This window comes from Ooceraea biroi, chromosome 1, assembly GCF_003672135.1.
Source record: "Ooceraea biroi isolate clonal line C1 chromosome 1, Obir_v5.4, whole genome shotgun sequence".
Lineage (NCBI taxonomy): Eukaryota > Metazoa > Arthropoda > Insecta > Hymenoptera > Formicidae > Ooceraea > Ooceraea biroi.
Window position 1 is genome coordinate 20,605,277 of NC_039506.1, and position 18,761 is coordinate 20,624,037.

Sequence of the window (18,761 nt, forward strand, 5' to 3'; positions counted from 1 at the left end):
AAAGAACCCCGAAGAATTAAGCGCATTAAAGGTCGGAAATTGTAGAACATTACTCCAGAATTAGAAATTATACAGAATAATCAAGAGTTGGAGAACTGAACTTGAAAGAAGCTCAGATCTGTATGTGTTTTGCAAACAATGTAGAAAGTTATTGTAATACCTAAAATAAAAAAAACGCACTTTTTAAAATAAAAATTGATAACTATAGGAAATATTATTACAAACTTGATGAATCTAATTAATTGTAAGTATTGCAGATACGCATATAACACATATACATACACATAATAGGATTTTGGAAATATTTATTAGAAAATTTATTAGAATATTTATTAGAAAATATATTTTAGCAGAATACAAATATTTATACAGCTTATTTTAATCCATTACAATCGTATCACTATTAAAATCAACTTATAAAGGACATAAAAAAAAGGAGATTTCAGTACTATGTAATATATATATAAATTTATTTTAACAAATATTTTACACTTATATACATGAATATCTTCGGCACCTCACCTAAAAACATAAACATAAACAAATTGTTTAAACAAACTATTTTTTACTTGGTTTTAAGTAAAATGGGATACGTATATTAAGATATATACGATGTGGAAATCTATTGACTTACGTTATTTCATAAAATTTAAATATGTACCATGTATCATGTATATGTATATTTGCTTTGTATTACAGTATAGGTATACTAAATAAAAATATTAATTTTATATAAATATATCTTAACATACGTATTCCATTTTACTTATCTTTTAATGTACGTGTGTGTGTATATATATATATATATATATATATATGTACGTACATTATATGTATATACACTTGCATTTGAAATGTACATGCATATCACTTTGCGATTTGCGTTTTGCGCTGACTGCATCGCGAAAGACCGAAGCAGTTTTTTATAAAAATATTGTATGTACATTAGAATGAGATATTTCTTAAACAACATCTCAATGCTATTCAAGTGTTATGCCACTTACACTGTATAATTGCCGTGCAAGAAGAGTAATTTGTCAATCAAATGATGAGGTAATGCCGCTCGCCTCGTATAGTATTGCATTTGCGGAATTCGTGTTGGCGGTGCGCAACACGCGGGCACGCAGGAATATTTGTTCGCCAACTTCGTCAAGTTCGGGCACTTCGCGGACATTCGAAGCCACCATTGCAACGGGGAACTATCAAGAGATATGGCTTCCAATTTATACAGCAGAAACTCGGAACTCGCTTTCATTTCTGCGGATACCTCCCTCGTTGCATTGCACTCGCTGTTGTCAATTAAAAGCTTAATTCCTGAAATCAAATAATTTACTTATTCACGGTTGTTGTCGCAAAGGATAATTTGATTTTATTTTTAACTAATTTTAATTGATAATCGACTTTTTGTGTTTGGTGACATCTCCTTTTCTGGTGGTATTACATTTATTGTAATCCCAGATTGCTCCTGAATTATTTTCGTAAGCATTTTCTTTAGTGGAACACTAACTATGCTTTCTTCTTCCTCGGTGACATATGGAATTGATTTAAATCTTAAAAGCGTAATGGAAATAAACAGTCTAATCAGTATACGCAAATACGATATGCGAAATTCAACATGTTTAAAGGGATTTCTTCACCAATATACCTGGGATCCAAAGTAGTTGCCATTTGTAGAAGTAGCGTAACGTTGCCGTCCGCATATCGCTCGCGTAACATATCCGACAGAGATTCCTTGAAAGACTTGGCAGTCTCGCTGTCGGATTCTTGCACTGTGAGATGCGAGGACACAAGTTGCCCAAGTAATGGCTTCAATAACGACACCTGCGGTATTCTTTCCTCATTGAGTGTCATGGCGGTATCTCGAAATGGCTCAAGAACACTCATAAGATCCTCTATAATTTTCCACTGGTCATTGGTAATCTTGATCAGTTCTTGATCTATTCCTTCTATGTTTTCTACTATAGTTGTGATAATCCTGCGATGTAGCACCATTTGTTTCAGCATGTTGTACGTAGAGATCCATATGCCAGGATAATCCAGCAACATAGCATTTTCTTTCAACTGTAATAAGGATAAATTATTAAGCACAGAATATAATTTTTGTTACGCATATTAAATTATGCATGTACGGACTAAAAAGTAATTTATTAATATTAATTTGTTTAAAGTTTATTAACGACCCAGCTGGCAATACAAATTAATTGATTTAACGCAACGTTTCAGCCGTAGTTTACGGTCGAAACGTTGCGAACGTGCCATGAAGGCTAAAGGGAAAAAAAACATTTCTGCGATCTCATTCTTTGTTTTTCATAATAATGTTATCAATTCGCAGAGAGACACGGGAAACTTGCCTGATACATACAATAATATTTTGACACTAGCTTACCTTTCACTAGCTTGTTTTTCGACCGAAAAGCCTTTCCTATCTGTTCAGAAGCCATTTAGCCTTCATACTAACTTTAAACATTTAATTACTGGCAAATTACATATTTCTTTTAGAATATTAATTTGTGTCATAAAGATAACTTACCGCTGACGATTGTTCCTGCAGTGCTGCATATATTCCTTGATGACTTATAATAGTTTTAATCACAGATCTACATTTGGTCAATATCTGGGCCACATCTGGATTATCGAAGCAAGCTTGCCCACATATTTGTAGAGTATGGAGCAAGCAGGGCACAACAGTCAAACTGCGATTAATCAACGCCTTGATTAATTCCGTGCTTGAACTACTGACCACTACTGCTGTTACCTTCTCGATGTTCAGATCCCACTCGCGTAACAGAATATCTATCATATTTCTCCAATGTTTCTCCTTCCAATCCGATGGTGTATAAATAGTTCTCAAAATCTTACGTTCCAATGCAGCTTCCGCGACATTCACATAATAAACCGATATGGTAACATAACTTTCAGTGTAGTTTGATTTCCATTCTTCAAACGTCAGTGCCAGTTCGGACATGATGCAGGACAACGACGTTGCCACAGACACGCGGAAGGTCTCGTATATCCTTGGTATTATCTCCTGCTCTAATTTGGTCTTGCTGGGGATTTCACAGGGTGAGCGCAAGGTAGCTATAAGCCTCTGAAATCCACGATTCTCTACAATCTCTGGTAATTGGAGATCCATTATGATGAACTCTGCAACAGCGTCCGACAGGGTTTTGCCATCAATCTCCGATTGATTCGTCGTATTGTCATCTGACTCATCACTCGTCACTATCAACGGCTGGCCAATAATGATATCGTCTTCTATGTTCGACAATATTATTTTAGGATTCATGACGAATTGTCACCATCTATCTGGACCGTGCCGTCCACATCGGTGGTGTAGATGTATTTCGTTGAGCTCAAACCTGCCTTGAGCAATCTCTTCTGTGCCTTGCGCTCCTTGTGATCCTGCGAGACGATCTGCCTGCAAGGTGCGTGCCTGGAGCACAACAAAAAAAAATTAAACACGCATGCACATCAAGAGACGAGCATGCACCTCTGTGCAGAACACGAGTTTACACAAGTATTCGTCGCAAAACACGTGTTCTTTTGCACGAATATCGTCCGTTGGAATATTCCGAGAACAAGCAATATTGATACACTTACACGATAATGTATAACGCCGTCAATAATTGTGATAGCTGGAAAACTTTCCGAGTAGCGCCGATCACAATAATAATTTTAATTAAAACTGAATCACAGAATTTAGAATCAAAATTCTAACAAAGTTAATTTCTATTAAACTTTACACAAGTCCATTTTCACCGAACGGCGTTTTCGCCACTTTTGACGAATTTACCCGCGAACACGCGCGGCACGTGTTCGCGGGCAGTGTTTCAGCCGGGCCGCGGTTTCGGTCATGCGCAGTGGAAATGGCCGTAAACCAACATCGTATGATGTAGCATATATTACGGGTGCGGCCCCTAGTTTGGCGCGCTTATAATGGGTGCTTTCCATTTAGTGACTCAAGTCGACACAGAGTATCATTCTATCTTCTTTCAATACCTTTTTTTTTATTCAAAATAAAAATTACCCTGCCTTAAGGCAATTGGGTTTTGTGCGCCCGCCGATACAACACAACAACTTATCAACTAACAAATTAATTAAACTACACAGAAACAGAGCATGTGTATCGTGCTCTGCCATTAAGGGGAAGCTGGAGTTGCTAGTGAACTATTTTTTACTATAGCGATGGTAATTGCAGTTTCGAAAATTCTCTTTATTGCTTGTGCAGAATAAAAAATCCTTTTCCACAAATGAAGTATAGATAGAAAGAAAGTCCGCTCTACAGGACTTTATATTCAAAATGGAAAAAAGTTAGAAAAGACAAATGCAAGTTTTTAACTTTTTTCCATTTTGAATATAAAGTCCTGTAGAGCGGACTTTCTTTCTATCTATACTTCATTTGTGGAAAAGGATTTTTTATTCTGCACAAGCAATAAAGAGAATTTTCGAAACTGCAATTACCATCGCTATAGTGAAAAAATAGTTCACTAGCAACTCCAGCTTCCCCTTAACTTCTTTCAATACCAGTGAACAACAGCACTAGGAGTCATCTTGTGTCGACTTGAGTCACTAAATGGAAAGCACCCATTGAGATAACATTGCCGGCTCGCAGGTTCCCTTTTTTAGTTCCTGAAACATCCGCTACGAGCCTCCACTATCTTCAACAGAATTTTCAGGTGGTAGTACGATTCAACGGTGGGTCAGACACGGGTTTTGTTTTCAAGTAGTACAACTCAGAGACGAATCAGATGAATTTAATTTTTATTGAGAAATCGAGTTACGTAGATTTCACAATCGTATAACTGACATATGAGATAACTGCAATTGATCGAAGAGTAACATATGTTGAATTTTACGCACTAAAAGTTACTTTACGATACTTCGTAGTTGAACAACTCATCACACTCGAAGCTAAATTTATCTCTCTCTATATAGGGTGTACAGTTTACGGTCGCGAAGTGCGTTTGCGGTGGCAGTGTCGTTGTATGCGCTAGTGGTGGTCGGTAGTGATGTGGAACTTTGTAATACTGAAAATATGACGAAAATACGCTCGTTTACGAATCTTATATTTCTACTTATCGCGATAGTTTTCTATGCGGCGACAGAATGCACGGCCGCTCTCTCCGACAAACAATTATGTTACGACCCTAATTGTTCGGGTAATTGAAGCCATACTTTAGCTCTGAACAATATAAAACACATTTTTCTGCTCTACTTAATCACGCATATATTATAATTGCTGTCTTTTCTTCGTTATTTAGAGCCCATTTCGTTGGCCCGGACCATACTCGCTTACAACGCGAATGATCGTGAAGTGCTGTCATTTAAGAAACATGTATCAGTTACGGTTTTCAGTAAAGGAGCCGGAAAGAGGACGGATTTATGGGGCGTCGAGGTATATCCTGTTGCCTTTTTACATTAAACATATTTTTAATCCCTTAACATTTCTTCAGATTTCTGTTGTACATATTTATAACACGTAGTGTCCATTGGAACATTTATCACTGCTCAGCTTCAAGCTCATATTTTTCTATTTGTTTCAAAGCTACACTTCATGTGCTAAACGTCGTATTCTGTTTTGTAGATAAACGGCCAACGTGGATTCGCGCCTCGTTCATTTTTAAACGAATACAAAGTTCTACGACGCGACTTGTTGCACGAAGTGCCTGTTTACAAATTTACTGACAATGGTAGTAACGCTCAAGCCAACAAGCTTGAGTCTTACAATGATGAGGCAGTACCGGTATCAGTAAAATCTGGAGAGGAAAGTATTGTGCAGGGATCTGAAGCGATCGATGCAGACGGCGTATTGTCTCCGTACGAGGTAATAGACGGTACAACAGTTTACTTTGAGGGTAAACCACCTGTACAGCCCAGTCCGGTGTCTGAAGCCATGCAAGTCACTGCACTTCCAGATAAACAAGCTTCCAGCCTCGGTAGTGATCCTAAAACAGATCCTAATCACGATAGATTATCATTAGACAAGAGTACACTTAATAATGAGAAATTGCAACCAGACACAAGCAACGTTGATAATAAACTGGAAGGCATTAAACCGCCGATAGATACTCATGAGGAAATTAGTGCTGAGATATTGTTAGAGAGCTCGGAAGCAATAATCAATTCGACGTTGGATACGGCAGGTGGAAGCGATACTGCAGCACTTGAAAGCGATGAATTCGAAGACGAGCCGTCTGATGATCTGGAACACGAAGAAGAATCGACGGACAGTAGTGGTGAGAGGAATATAGAAAATAAGGAACAGGAACAAGAACTTGAAAGTGGAGGTATACTTGCCTCACTGACGAAGACGTTTAATATTTTATCTAGCTCGAAGGAAACTGCAGAAGAAACAGAAAGCACTAAAAATAATGATGATATTCAAAGTAGCAACGACATATTTGCCTCCGTAGCTGCTGCCGTGAGCAATGCGCAGTTGTCAGAACAGGCTTCAGAAAACGTTGACGTTAAGGCTGCTGTAACCGAGGAGGCCGTTCCGGCTATTCCGAAGTTGGACTCGAGCGTGGATTCGGGTTCTACAAGCAGCGAGAAGCTAGAAACGCAGGAAATTACGCAAGAGGGTGTGATAGTTTCAGACGAAGGGGCAAAGATAGTGGAAGAAGCATCTTTGACTCTTCTGGAGAACACCACATCTTCAAGCGACGTGCCTTCATCCAACAATTCTGCACACGAAGATACTGACAAACCTGCCGAGGAATCGCCAGCAGTATCGTCGGTCTTACTGAATGCTGTTGACAGCAACGTTGAGAGTACTCCAGCACTGGAAACGAGTAGCACGGATAAAATTACAGAAAGCGTGACCGCCGCTCCTGAAACAGAACCGACGGTCTCGCCTGAATCGCAAGATTCTGCAGTCACCGCGGGCACCATCGCCGCTCAAAGCAGCGATGACACTGAGCAGCAACTGGTATCAGAAAGTGCTAAAAATCTAGAAAATAAATTGGAAGACGTTGGTCAGAAAGAAACGATTGTCCGAGCCGATGAGGCTGCTGGTGAGAAAGTTTTAGAAACTGATAGTTTGCAACCTGTCGAGGAAGCAGCAACGAATATTAAAACGGAATCACTTCACGAGGATCATGTTGCTGCAGAGAATACAGTAATCGTCGATGAAGCATCAAGTCACAGCGCTGCAAACACTCAGTTCAATATATCAATTGTACATAGTAATGTAAATAAGAAAGATAATTTAATTAACGATGCTAGCCCTGGCAGTGTTCCTGTAGAATCTAACGAACTCTCAAAGGGTGTAGAATCTAATCCCAGTGCAGAGCAACCCTTCATAGATTCTAGTCAGAACGTGATTTCTGAACAATTGAAGGAGAGTCTCCAAGATTGGGATTTATTGAGCACTGAGAGCCTGGAATCTAAGAATGGTAAGCTTGTTAACGTTATTAATACAGAAAATGTTTATTACAAGTAATAAATATGTTATATTGATGGCGGTATTAATTTAAACTTGATGTTTTCTCTGTTTAGTTGAAAATCAAGTCGATTCTATGAAACACGAAGAGATCTTGCCTGGATATGATCGCATAAACAATGGAGATAAGGTTTTACAGAGCGATGAAGACATCGGGGAAGACAATAACGTGGAGCCAGAATTAAAACGTACATTTAACGAAAAAGGTATCACTTTTGGTAGCTAATAATATTACTTCTTTAAAAATAGAATAGATATTGTGATATATACATTTCTGTGCAATTACCTCAGATGAAGCCTACTGTCCCAATGACGAATGCATACCTGAGGCTACTTTAACAGATGCATCGGTGGAAGAAGTAAGTCTTTCAAGAACTTTGTATTTACGATCATCATTTTGATATTTTATTAAAGAACGATTTTCTGCGCAACAGGATAAGAAGTCAGGATATATATACGGATATGGGTATGAACAGTTCTCGACAAACTTGGATCTTAATTATTGGAAGACTTTGATGTACGTGTGTGTGACAGCCTTCACAACACTCGCGTTTACTCTTGGATATTATTATATCGAGGTAACAATATTCCGCTTATATTTGGAGCGCTTGCAGCAAGAGCGAGTTCATAATTTATATTCAATCCGAAATAGAATATTTAATTTAATGAGAGTTTCATTAATTATGAACTTGGCTTATTTTTGTTCCAAATTCTCTACCTCTAGTAAATATATATATAACAAATTATGCAATTATTTATTCACATGATCGAACGGAATTAATTAACTGTATATGGAATTTCGTTTTAGAATACAAGAAGGGACAGACAGCTCATCGCTAGGATTAACAAACTCGAAAAAGAACTCTTGGTCTCTACAAAAGAGTGTGAAGCACTCAGTGAGAATTTAAAGACCACCAAAGGAAAAGTAAGAGCAATTACATATATGCAAATTATAATTTTATTTCGACAAAACTTTCGTAATTAAAATCCGAGTTTACGTAACATCATACAAATGTTTTAGTTACATTCTATAGAAGACGAATCATTCGGTTCTAACGAGATGGTCGCATCGCTGAAAGCAGATTTGAAAGCGTCACAGGTATTTTTTATTCTCATCGTACATCTTTTCGTCGTTTTATAGCTAAACATTGACGAGAATCGAAAATTGCACGTTCTGCATTTATCTGCTTACTCTGCTCTTTCGGTAGGACGCGAAAGCAGAACTGGAGGATCAGGTGGCTATATTGGACAAAGAGTTGGAAAACGCAACGGAAGCCGGATTGGAACTCGAACGAATGCTGAGGGAAGTCTTATCATCGAACAACGAAGTTAATCCACTAGCGCAATCGGTGGAAGACCTACAAGCACGATTGGACGCCCAACACACCGCGAACGAGTCGTTAACGAATACGTTGAATCTCAAAGCTCAAGAGGTGGGAGAACTATTTGTTCGTTCTGCACGTTAGCACCTGCTACGAGCACGTTTCTGATTTATTTACTTCCTGACAAAAAAAAACACTAACTTTTCTGTTTTACTTGACTTGACGCAGCATGAGTTTGATAAGCTTGAGGTTCGTCAAGATCTTTGTTTGTTGTGCGAATAAAAGATCGTTTAAGAAATTAAAAATTATTCTATCAATTCTTTATAATCATTCTATCATTTATATGCTAGTCGACGCGCACGTTCAGATTCAGATTTACGTTTCGTTGTAGATCGAGACTCTATCGACAGATCTTGCCTCCACTACCAAGAAATGCGAGGAACTTGAGGCAAAACTTTCGCGAGCGCAGGATGAACTGACAACGCAGGCAAATCTTGGAAACAGCATAGAACAATCGCTCACGGAGAAAGTGCGCGGTCTGGAGGAGCAACTAAATCAAGTAAGTTTGCAGTTACGTACACGAGTGCAATTTAAAATACACATGAAATGAAATATGCTTAATAATAAGTGTTTTTCATATAATTTGTATAATATATTGCATCATGCTTGTTCCTAGACATCTACTGAGAAGACCTCCTTATATAATGAATTGAGAGGCATGAAAACGGAAATGAAAGAGCTGATGGATGTTATCAGCCAGATCAAGTCGAATAACTTGGATCTGGATAAATTATACGATGTATCTCGCGTGAAATCCGAGGCGGTGCAATTGCGTGAAGAGAGGGATGAACTGAAAGTGCGATTGAGCGACGTTGAAGGCGCTCATCAGTTGTTGGAAGGTATAAAAAAACTTAAAAATATCTTAGTTTTTCTGCTATTGAGACGCGTAAATTATCCTCCGAATTAATTGCTACTAATTACACGTATTTAATTTGCATAGAACACATGAAACTCGTTAAGGAAGAAGTGGTTGCATTAAGCGATCAATGTAAAATAGCTGAGAAAGATAAGAAAGACGCCGAGACTCGGCTGGAGGTGTTGTCAAAGTTCTTCAAGGAAAAAGAAGCTGAACGCCAGAAGTAAGTAATGATTAGTCTTAATAAAAATTACTTGTATCTGCACAAATTATTAAATATCACAATCACACCTCAGGGAAGAAGCAATGTGGCTACAGAAGCAAGGGGAAGTTGTCTCGACAGTCGAAAGGATACATACGATGCAAAACGAAATACAAAATTATAAGTGAGTATATTTAATTTAATTAATTTAGTAGTTCTGTCAAAAAGGAAACTTTAATTTGACGTAATATATTAATATTTATTTTTTGAAGTAAATTAAATATTCTTAAAATACCTCTTACTAATCACAAAAAATTGAATTTCAGGCAACAAGTAGAAATGTTGAAACGGGAGATCGTGGACCAGGAGAGAGAATACAAAAATCAAATATCTGCTTTAGAAACGAAAGCACATGAACAATGGGTATGTATACAGTATATCTACACAATTATAGCAAATAAAATATAAATTAGCATTAACAGTAAAAGTTTATGCAATATTCTTTTATTCCGCAAGGTTGCTGCTCGTCAAAATGAACGTCGTTTAGAAGAATCGAAAGCAGAGGCCGGCCAGCTACGTAATCGTCTTACACTCGTGCAGAAAAACCTGAACGACACCGATCCTGAGGCTAAGCTACACCGTAAGTATTTCCACTACAAAATATTCATTGTACATTTACACATACATACATTTCTCAAATGAAACTTATAAGAACCTCTCAAGTAGAAACCGTAATGCATAAGTAATCATACCTAGAGTAGAAAAATCTAGTTTCTTAGCATCTAGTAGCAAGTAGTAGTTCGAATCTAACTGTGTTACTTCCAAGACGATTAGCGCGAGCTTCAGAAATACTCAAGAGGTTCATCCGCGCACGGTGTGTCGCGTGCGAGAACACTGAAAAGTCGGAAGCCACGTCCGCGTCTGTCCACGCTGTGGATTCTTTACTTTGCCATATTGAATTTCCGAACAGGAAGCGGCCTGGAAGCGAACGGGGAGACGATGACGTCGCCGCCACTGTTCATAGGACCGGAGTCGTCCAGCTCACCCGTAATGTTTAGCGGCTCCTCGGGCGTCCCGCCACCACCGCCACCTTCCTATCTGCACTGCTTCCCGCCGTACCTGCCGCTCTTGCCGCCCACCGCTTCCGGTCTACCTCCGTACGATATTAGTCAACGTCCACCGCCTCTGGGCGGCCGGCTGTCGTCACCGCCGCCGATGCCGCCTCCACCCTTACATCCCGGCGCCTCCGCTTCCGTTGACAGATACGAGAACGCCGGTTCTCCGCCGCCGATGTCACCGCCGCACTTACTTCCGCCTTACGACCGCCACAGATCCCCACCGCCCCCGCCGTTCGGCAATGATCACATCCCGCCCCCTCCTCTGCCCGGCACGATGTTACCTCCACTCCTCGGTACGGCGCGTCCATGGGGGGAAGAGTCACTGCCGCCCCCGCGGAATTCTGGTTTCCATCCTCACCAGCGGGAACAACCACGTGCGCGCAATCATAAAGGTTTGTGAAGAACAATGTCACGCGGCAGCATGTACGATGACATACACCTCGCAATTCATTCCGCACACGTTTATTAATAAGTTGGTTCGATTTTTTTCACCCTTCCGGGAGATTTGTACGATTTTTCTTTAACTTTATTCTTATTGTTTGTTCATTTTATTTTTTGTGCATGCAAGGACGCAAACGTTTCTCTAAAGTGAGACAATTTTGGAGCACCATGGAGGGAAATAATCCCAAATAGGTGCCGTGTCAGGTTCAAAGGTTTTAATCATGTTTTTAATTCATGCTAATGGCTAGATTTCGTTCCGTAAATTTGATTTTTAAATGTATTTTCATATCCTTTTGTCACTTTTTATTAGTTATTCAATAAATTCGCTATTTTTGTGAGCTTTAAACAAAAATAAACTATCTCGCATTTTTCTTTTCCACTCATAAGTGTAATTTTGTAAAATTTATTTCTTTACCGTCGGTCCCCTGTATTTTGAATCATAGTGTATGTCTTCTTTTAAATTTAGGACATCGTAGTAATTAGGAGGAATGTATCGCATAAAAACATCCGTTACTTACTCCACGTTAATTTCAGGTTCCTTACATTCTTCAGGAGAATCACTGGATAAGACACACCACGGGAAAGTCTAAGTTTTATATCTTGCAAAACACACTTGTACAAAGGCCAAATCTATCACTGTAACAGTGGCAGACCTATTGTATAACGATTTTAAATAAATATGTAATGGTGATGTAATTTATGTTAAACATTAACAGAGCGAGAGTATCGAGATCATACATACAGCGATTCACACGAAACAATAACGTGTCGTCTGCGTATTTTTATATCTGTGATTGTTATATACACTGTTCCGTATTATTTTTGTTAAGAAAAGTGACCTCTCTCTTTCTCTCTATCATCAATCATTTAAAGAAGTGGCATTATTTTATGTTTCTAGTGAAATATGTATGTATGCATGTATTACTTATTAATACATGTATACCTACGCATGTGTGTACGTATACGTGTAGCAGTTTTATAATAATACATGCACAGAGAGACGTAATGTCTGTACTATTTATAAAAATTGTTGAGAAATTCGTACATTTGGATTCAATAACGAAGACGAGGGAAGGAAACACGGAAAAGAAGAGTACTTGAAAGTAAATTGTATCTGAATTCTTGAGAAAACGACGTGCGCATACTCTACACGTCGCAGGACATTCGAGACTAGTGGATAAAATATTGTAATAAACTTCTTATAATCGATGTAGAATAAAAGAGAGAGATACAATTGTTATATATATATATATATATGGTTCTAAAGATTGAAATAAATTGTAATTTATTACGATTGTGGATGTGTTATCGCAGATTTCATATCTAAGTTAAGAACAGAGCGAGTACGATTACCCTTCTAATTTTTCACCGAGGTATAATCATTGATTTAAAGATATAAGTTATATACACACACACACACACACATATATATGTATGTATATGAATATGTTAACGTAAATGACAAGCGAGAATGATGAACAAATTGTTTTATTTTTGCTTCTGTATTCTGTGTAAAACGTTATTTCCTTGTATCGTTTGTAAAATTGCTTGCTCAGAAGATGAAAATGATAGATTTATTATAGAAATATCTCCTTTTTACAGTTCGTGTATCATGCGATATACAAGAAACGCGATGTTTGAACAATACTTACAATATTCACAATTCAGAGGAAGGGCAAGGAATGCACGAAATACCTTTCGTTCAGCCTACACATGCATACACGCGTCGCAGCTTTATAAAAAATCGTCCTGCCTGGCGGCCGTTTCCTTTTATCGTGTATCACAAATAACAGATACAAATGATAGAGCGTAAGAAATATAAATTATACGAACGATTATCGCCGGTAGCCTGCTGTCTTATGCCAAGAACACAACGAAAAATATAAAGAAAAATATCAGAACCGCGAATATCTTTATCATCAGCCACCTATTACTCGTCACCGATTGAAAATACTTTAATATCTCGGTGTGTGCAGCTTCCACGTTCAACTCAGTGTCCTCTATATTACTGTCTATCCTGCAATTTGATATTTTTTTTGTATTAGAAGCACACCTCTACGATCGTAACAATCTTTCCACATTTTGTCGACAAGGACCTCGTTCCTGCAGGCAAAATGTCATCTTCTTACCTCTCGACCATCTCTTCTTGCTCCTTCACCATATGCGCCAGTTGCTGGAAAATTCCACCCAGCTCGACAATAGTAGATTCGATGTTTTGCATGGTCTCAGCCCTCGACTGGACGTACGCATCCTTCAAGAAGCAAAATGTACGTTACTCGTTTTGTATCACGTTAAAGTGTGTCAGAACTGCGTGTTGCAGTTCACTTACGGTATCGTCTTGCATAGCTTGTTGCATTAGTTGATGATTCATTGCTGGTTCGAGATCGATCGCGACCGAATTGCTGGAGACTTCCTCTTGCAGCAGCAACGAGCCCTGTTTTCCCGAAACAACGCTCGGGGGGAGCATGGTGGAGACAGATCCTTGAGTGAATTGCTGCCGCCTGCTCTGCTCCTCCCTCATATTCTGCAGCCAGTGTAATTCATGTATTAAAGCATTACAGTGATAGCTTTTGGAGATTACAAAGAAAATATTGTATTGTTTATCTTCAGCGTGATACCTCAGAGCGAACTTCCAAGACACTCTTGAAGTGATTCGACATATTTGCTAGCTTTGATTGCAACGCCATTACAATCGAAGAGGAGTGCGAGGCGATGTGATTGCTCTGAGAAGACCCCAGACTCGCTCTCTGAGACTTTCCGAGCTCTTGCAGCTTCCCGATTTGAAGATTCAAGCTCTTCAGGTCCGTTTTTATTATATTCGTGAGTTCCTCGATCTCCATCTGTCTGTCGTTAAATATAGACTTCTTCTTGGCCACTACAAATGTACATACAACGTTCAATCAGTTTAGAGTAAGTCAATAAATTTCCCTAATCTAATCTAGACAATCGCAACGTGTTGTCATCATTAACATATTCATATCAAACATTTGCACATATACTTTCGAACCAAATTGCTTTGTGCAACATCGCGACACAGTTCAACTACTTAAAGTTACAATTGTACCAAACTTTATCGGATCTCTGTAAAATATTCTAGGATCCTAGTATTTCTCCACAACAAATAGATACCATTCTACAATATCCTTACAGTTTGCTCCAATAAACCATATCCCTGTGCTAAGCTAAGCTAAGCTAAAGCGGAATCGCCGCAGCGAGCAGCACTCCTGTACATTGTGACTCTTACACAGGGCGAGCTTCTCCAGCTTCGCGTACGTGCTGGCGATGTTCTTGCCAATATTCTTGGCGATCATCATGAACTGCGAATAGCTCTGTACGTGGCGCGCGCGGCGCGGGTTCTGCTGGCTCGCGGAGCTGGCCCGCGCCGCGTTCCTGCTCTGCATCGAGCGGATCGCATTCGTGAACTCGGTGGTTCTGTCGCGGGCCGTCATCGTCACCGTCACCGTGGATCGCAGTCCGTCCGTCGCCAGGTCGTCGCCAATGATACCCGCATCCGTTCGCTCGCTCAACAGTCCGCGGCGCGCGTCGTCCTCATCCTGACAATGGTGCAGCGGTGGGCCGATGCCCGATGCTCTCGATGCGAATCCCAAGCGGTCCGTTGTCTCGGGGGATCCTACGACACCGAACCGTCTGCGCGCTGGCATCGCAGCATCCTCTCAGCTGTCGCCACGTGCCCACGCGCGCGTCCTGCCGATCCCGACAACCAACGTCGCTCGCGCGTCAACAGATTGTAGCAATGACGACGACGATGACGACGGCGACGGCGGCGATGACGGACACGTCCGCATAACCGCACATGACAGCCTGCGCGAGCATGTACGTAGAACGCCACGAGTGCGCGTGCGCGGCCGTGCTTCTGCGCAGCCTAGAACGCGACGGTACCGCCACCTGTAGCCATCGCCGGGGATTAAAAAGCGCGCGACTTTTGAATGAGCATGGAAGCGTGGGTATCATTCACTACGTGTTGATAAGAGATATTAAAGTTTATAGCACTTTGGCGGATAATATTTATAATATTAATATGATCCTAAATTATAGATATGAGTTGTCATGTAGGAATAATATAGGAATAATATTTTATTGTATCAACTGCTCTTTAACCAGCTTGCAACACGACTTACGATATAAAGGACACATCTGCACGCATTAAAATCCGTAAATATAGCACTACAGGAACGTACGTTTTCTAACTCTGAGCTTATTAAAAAAAAAACATCGCGACACGCAGCGCTTTTAAATTTTTCTCTGCGACGTTTTCCCCGTTCTTCTCTCCGCTACATCATTTACGAGCGTTTACGAGCGTGATTATTCACTCGGCGACCAATGTTCGCCGTACATATACGTCGATTGTCGCTGTTTCATGCATCAAAGGCTCCGTTATCAAAGAAAGAGAATGACGGAATACGTAGTCGGATAGGGTACGTGGGAAGTTGTACATACGCTTATTAAATATCGACTTTACAGGACACTTTACATTCGTTTAACTGAATAAAAGTCTCCGCAGCGCGGCGTTGCACAGATACACGGAATAATATCGTAATATGACACAACCAGCGATTACAGTCCATTTCGCATTCGCATCCAGTTGCGTGACACGCGAGTGACACAAACGTTTACGTGACAAACGTTGAACGGCTGGCCAATACAGCAAAGTAAGTTCCGCGTAAATATCATTCGTTCGGCGCGGCGGTTGATGGACAAATGATACAATTAATCGGGTGGAGTCGATGTTATTGCAAAACGGTCTTTTTGTATAACGAACTGGCGTGTTGGTGACGTATTCGATGTGTGTCAGTCGCTTTCACCTTTTCCGCCCGGCATTCAGGCGAGGGAGAACGATCAGCGAGGACTCTTACGTACATGGGAACGTGTAATTAATAATTAAACATCACTTTTGCAATCTGTACTAGACCACAAAGTGCCAATTTTCTCTGCGATATTACGAAAACTAATAGTCAGATGAACGGATGATTACAAATTGAGAAGGATCTGCATAGAGTCATCTGATGAACGCAAGAGACTTCAAAATGATCTTTCATTTTGATAGCACGGCGTTAACGAACGCTTCTTAGTACAAAATCCGACTTTTGGAACGTAGAAACGTACCTGGCTGCAGATCCCCGTCAACTCTCTAATTTAAAGGGTCCATAAGGGCTTCAAAATGTATAAGCAAAATTACACAAACTAATTATCCTAATTACTGAAAACTCGTTATCCATATATCCTCGGGAATACTCCGGCTTATCCAGAAGCGGAAATCTCTCCCAGGAAGGGAGAGAGGGAGGACGCGCGAGTAAACGTCGTGAACAATCGATCGTATCGAGAAGCGATAGGGAACAACGGAGACACACGGCTATATATAATATATAATATATAATATATATGCGTATATATTACAATATATAACGTTGCTTTAACGCGACGCGCTCGTGTCGCATCGAGAAGTTACTCTACTACAGCCACGTGATAAGGATCGTTCCTTCCTCCCCCGAAAATCGACCCCGTGACACGCCGTCATCCGGCGTGCCCCGTGTGCGCGATCCACCCCTAAGCAGTCAGCGTGTCCGCGTTCTTCGGTATCTCGTTGTTGAAGTCCTCGACCGACTCAGCGCTCTCCGGTGCTTCCGCCCTCACCGTCGTCGGCTCTGCGTTTCCACCCCCGCCGATCGCCGGTACGGTCTCGTTTTGCGGCTTCACGTCGATTATGCGGATTCGGAAAGCGGTGTTGCTGTTGGCGTCGCCAGACGAGTACGTTGTCTCGTTGATCGTTACCACATGGCCGTCGATAATCTGAAATCAGATAATTCAATTGCGAATGTTCAGAATCTCAATTTTCTGGCACTAACAAATTTATAAGTCAAATATAGATGGTTTTGAGATAAATTTAAATTGGTGTCACGTATAATAATATAATGCATATTGATCCAAAAGAAAGGAAGAGAAAGAGAGTAGAGACCTAACTTATTGTTAGACAAAGTGCAAATGAATTATTCGAGCAATTCAGTAGTTGTAACGTAGCTTGAGCTTTATTGTTAAAAAATTCTCAGCGAGTACGTATATAGATTTATCTACGTTCAGAAAACATGACATTGGAATACAATACAGGGATTTGCTCTGGTAATAGGGAGATGTATACACAATACAATCTTGTGCAATTGAAATTATTGGAACCACTTCATTTAGCTATTTTCTACTGCCTTTTCATATGTGAAAGCATCGCTCCCAAGAAAATAAAGTCATTCGATATTTCTCTAAATTCTTGAAAGGATGTTAAATTTCGATCGCATCCTTATTTATAATTTTTATTTTTTAATTTTTAAATCCTTTTATTTCACGTTCAACCCCCAATTTCCAGGATCTGTCTGACTGTCTCGTAGAAAAGTATTATTCGCCAGGAAATGCGGCCCATCCATCGAATAAATAGCCTCGGAATTCCTCTTAGAACGGAATTTCCAATGTTTCGACCAAATGTTAAAACTAATAGGTAATCATTTATTAAAAAAATAAAATAAATAAAAAGAAAAGGAAGATTGAAAATTTCTCTTAGTAGTTCAGCATTTCAGAAGTGCATAAGCTTCTATCTCTCTCTTTCCCTCTCTTCATCCTTCAAAAGGCTTTCCTCTCCATCCTTCACGAATGCTCGCGCGCAAACAGCGGGCTTTACACGCGGAACGCGCGATGCCTGGCGCCCGGCGAACTTTTCGGCGGGCAGTTATCCGCTTCCGTTAGTCGTACTTTGTGCGGCGAGTCGCATTAAGCGTTAAGCGACTTACATATCGGAGATGGCGGCACGCAGATTCCGAGCGTGTAACAATACGCGACGGGAAATGCAGTAATCCGATCACTGCCATCGCCGCTACCTACTTGGCGCAACCGTACCATTGTTAAAGGGATCCTCCATCCCTGCCACCTCTATCATCGCCCTTCGCTGCATCCTCCATCGCCGCCTCCACCACCCCCTCGTTGCTCCAGTTTACACGTGCACGTAAATTGCGCTGACGATGCATTATCTCGGCGACGCGTCCGGCGCGTGTCCGCCAAACTACCCTCGCGCCTCCGACAAGCTACCCTCGCGCATGTCGCCGTGGATTATTTTACTTTACCGTCCGCGAGCGCGCGACGTTATTAAACCACCGCCAGCCCGTCCGGAATCTGGCTCGATCATCTACAGCCGAAAATATCTCCGCCGTCGACGTGCCACGAGTTCTCTCCGCAACGTTCCGCATTTTAGGAATGATTTTATCGATCAATTCCACGTGGGAACCACAGATACTGCCAGTCGCGAGGAAATTTTGAGAGGTTT

General features: G+C 40.5%; 4 protein-coding genes across 5 annotated transcripts in view; 1 reads left to right on the forward strand and 3 right to left on the reverse strand.

Annotated features, from left to right (window-relative positions):
- Nucleotides 1–324: 324 nt before the first annotated feature.
- Nucleotides 325–3,951, reverse strand: LOC105278567 (zinc finger BED domain-containing protein 1). Its single transcript, XM_026969730.1, is given in 8 exon segments — nucleotides 325–522; nucleotides 1,005–1,314; nucleotides 1,402–1,550; nucleotides 1,646–2,061; nucleotides 2,531–3,294; nucleotides 3,297–3,433; nucleotides 3,601–3,713; nucleotides 3,883–3,951. Coding segments are annotated over 8 exon segments (1,962 nt in total). The 3' UTR covers nucleotides 325–518.
- Nucleotides 3,952–4,785: 834 nt separating this feature from the next.
- Nucleotides 4,786–12,149, forward strand: LOC105278534 (transport and Golgi organization protein 1). Of its 2 annotated transcripts, XM_011337684.3 has the most exons (18): nucleotides 4,786–5,159; nucleotides 5,262–5,395; nucleotides 5,585–7,394; nucleotides 7,498–7,647; nucleotides 7,733–7,800; nucleotides 7,876–8,019; nucleotides 8,250–8,366; nucleotides 8,463–8,540; nucleotides 8,650–8,874; nucleotides 8,992–9,012; nucleotides 9,155–9,322; nucleotides 9,440–9,662; nucleotides 9,764–9,902; nucleotides 9,976–10,065; nucleotides 10,208–10,304; nucleotides 10,398–10,521; nucleotides 10,852–11,391; nucleotides 11,975–12,149. In XM_011337684.3, the coding sequence occupies exons 1-18, from the start codon at nucleotides 5,036–5,038 to the stop codon at nucleotides 12,028–12,030; spliced, it is 4,308 nt and encodes a 1,435-aa protein (XP_011335986.2). In that variant the 5' UTR covers nucleotides 4,786–5,035; the 3' UTR covers nucleotides 12,031–12,149. The 2 variants fall into 2 exon arrangements, with proteins under 2 accessions (XP_011335986.2, XP_011335987.2); XM_011337685.3 differs by lacking the exon at nucleotides 8,992–9,012 and having other exon boundaries at nucleotides 4,789–5,159.
- Nucleotides 12,150–13,000: 851 nt separating this feature from the next.
- Nucleotides 13,001–15,266, reverse strand: LOC105278533 (syntaxin-5). Its single transcript, XM_011337683.3, has 5 exons — nucleotides 14,685–15,266; nucleotides 14,059–14,315; nucleotides 13,770–13,964; nucleotides 13,570–13,691; nucleotides 13,001–13,457 (listed from the first exon to the last, which is right to left on the reverse strand). The coding sequence occupies exons 1-5, from the start codon at nucleotides 15,100–15,102 to the stop codon at nucleotides 13,298–13,300; spliced, it is 1,152 nt and encodes a 383-aa protein (XP_011335985.1). The 5' UTR covers nucleotides 15,103–15,266; the 3' UTR covers nucleotides 13,001–13,297.
- A 245-nt stretch (nucleotides 15,267–15,511) lies between these two features.
- Nucleotides 15,512–18,761, reverse strand: part of LOC105278532 (icarapin-like) — a 32,414-nt gene continuing 29,164 nt past the window's right edge. Inside the window, exon 4 of the mRNA XM_011337682.3 lies at nucleotides 15,512–17,248. Coding sequence (XP_011335984.1) covers nucleotides 17,006–17,248 — 243 coding nt within the window. The 3' untranslated portion in view covers nucleotides 15,512–17,005. The remainder of the gene's footprint in view (nucleotides 17,249–18,761) is intronic.

Bases quoted from the DNA above. Each gene is read 5' to 3' on its own strand.
- LOC105278533 (XM_011337683.3), bottom strand. From the start codon at position 15,102: ATGCCAGCGCGCAGACGGTTCGGTGTCGTAGGATCCCCCGAGACAACG. The intron at 14,316-14,684 runs GTAAGAGTCACA...GTACATTTGTAG, and splicing joins GCTGGAGAAGCTCGCCCTGT to TGGCCAAGAAGAAGTCTATA. The intron at 13,965-14,058 runs GTATCACGCTGA...CACTGGCTGCAG, and splicing joins TCTTGGAAGTTCGCTCTGAG to AATATGAGGGAGGAGCAGAG.
- LOC105278534 (XM_011337684.3), top strand. From the start codon at position 5,036: ATGACGAAAATACGCTCGTTTACGAATCTTATATTTCTACTTATCGCG. The intron at 5,160-5,261 runs GTAATTGAAGCC...TTCGTTATTTAG, and splicing joins TTACGACCCTAATTGTTCGG to AGCCCATTTCGTTGGCCCGG. The intron at 9,663-9,763 runs GTATAAAAAAAC...TAATTTGCATAG, and splicing joins CGCTCATCAGTTGTTGGAAG to AACACATGAAACTCGTTAAG.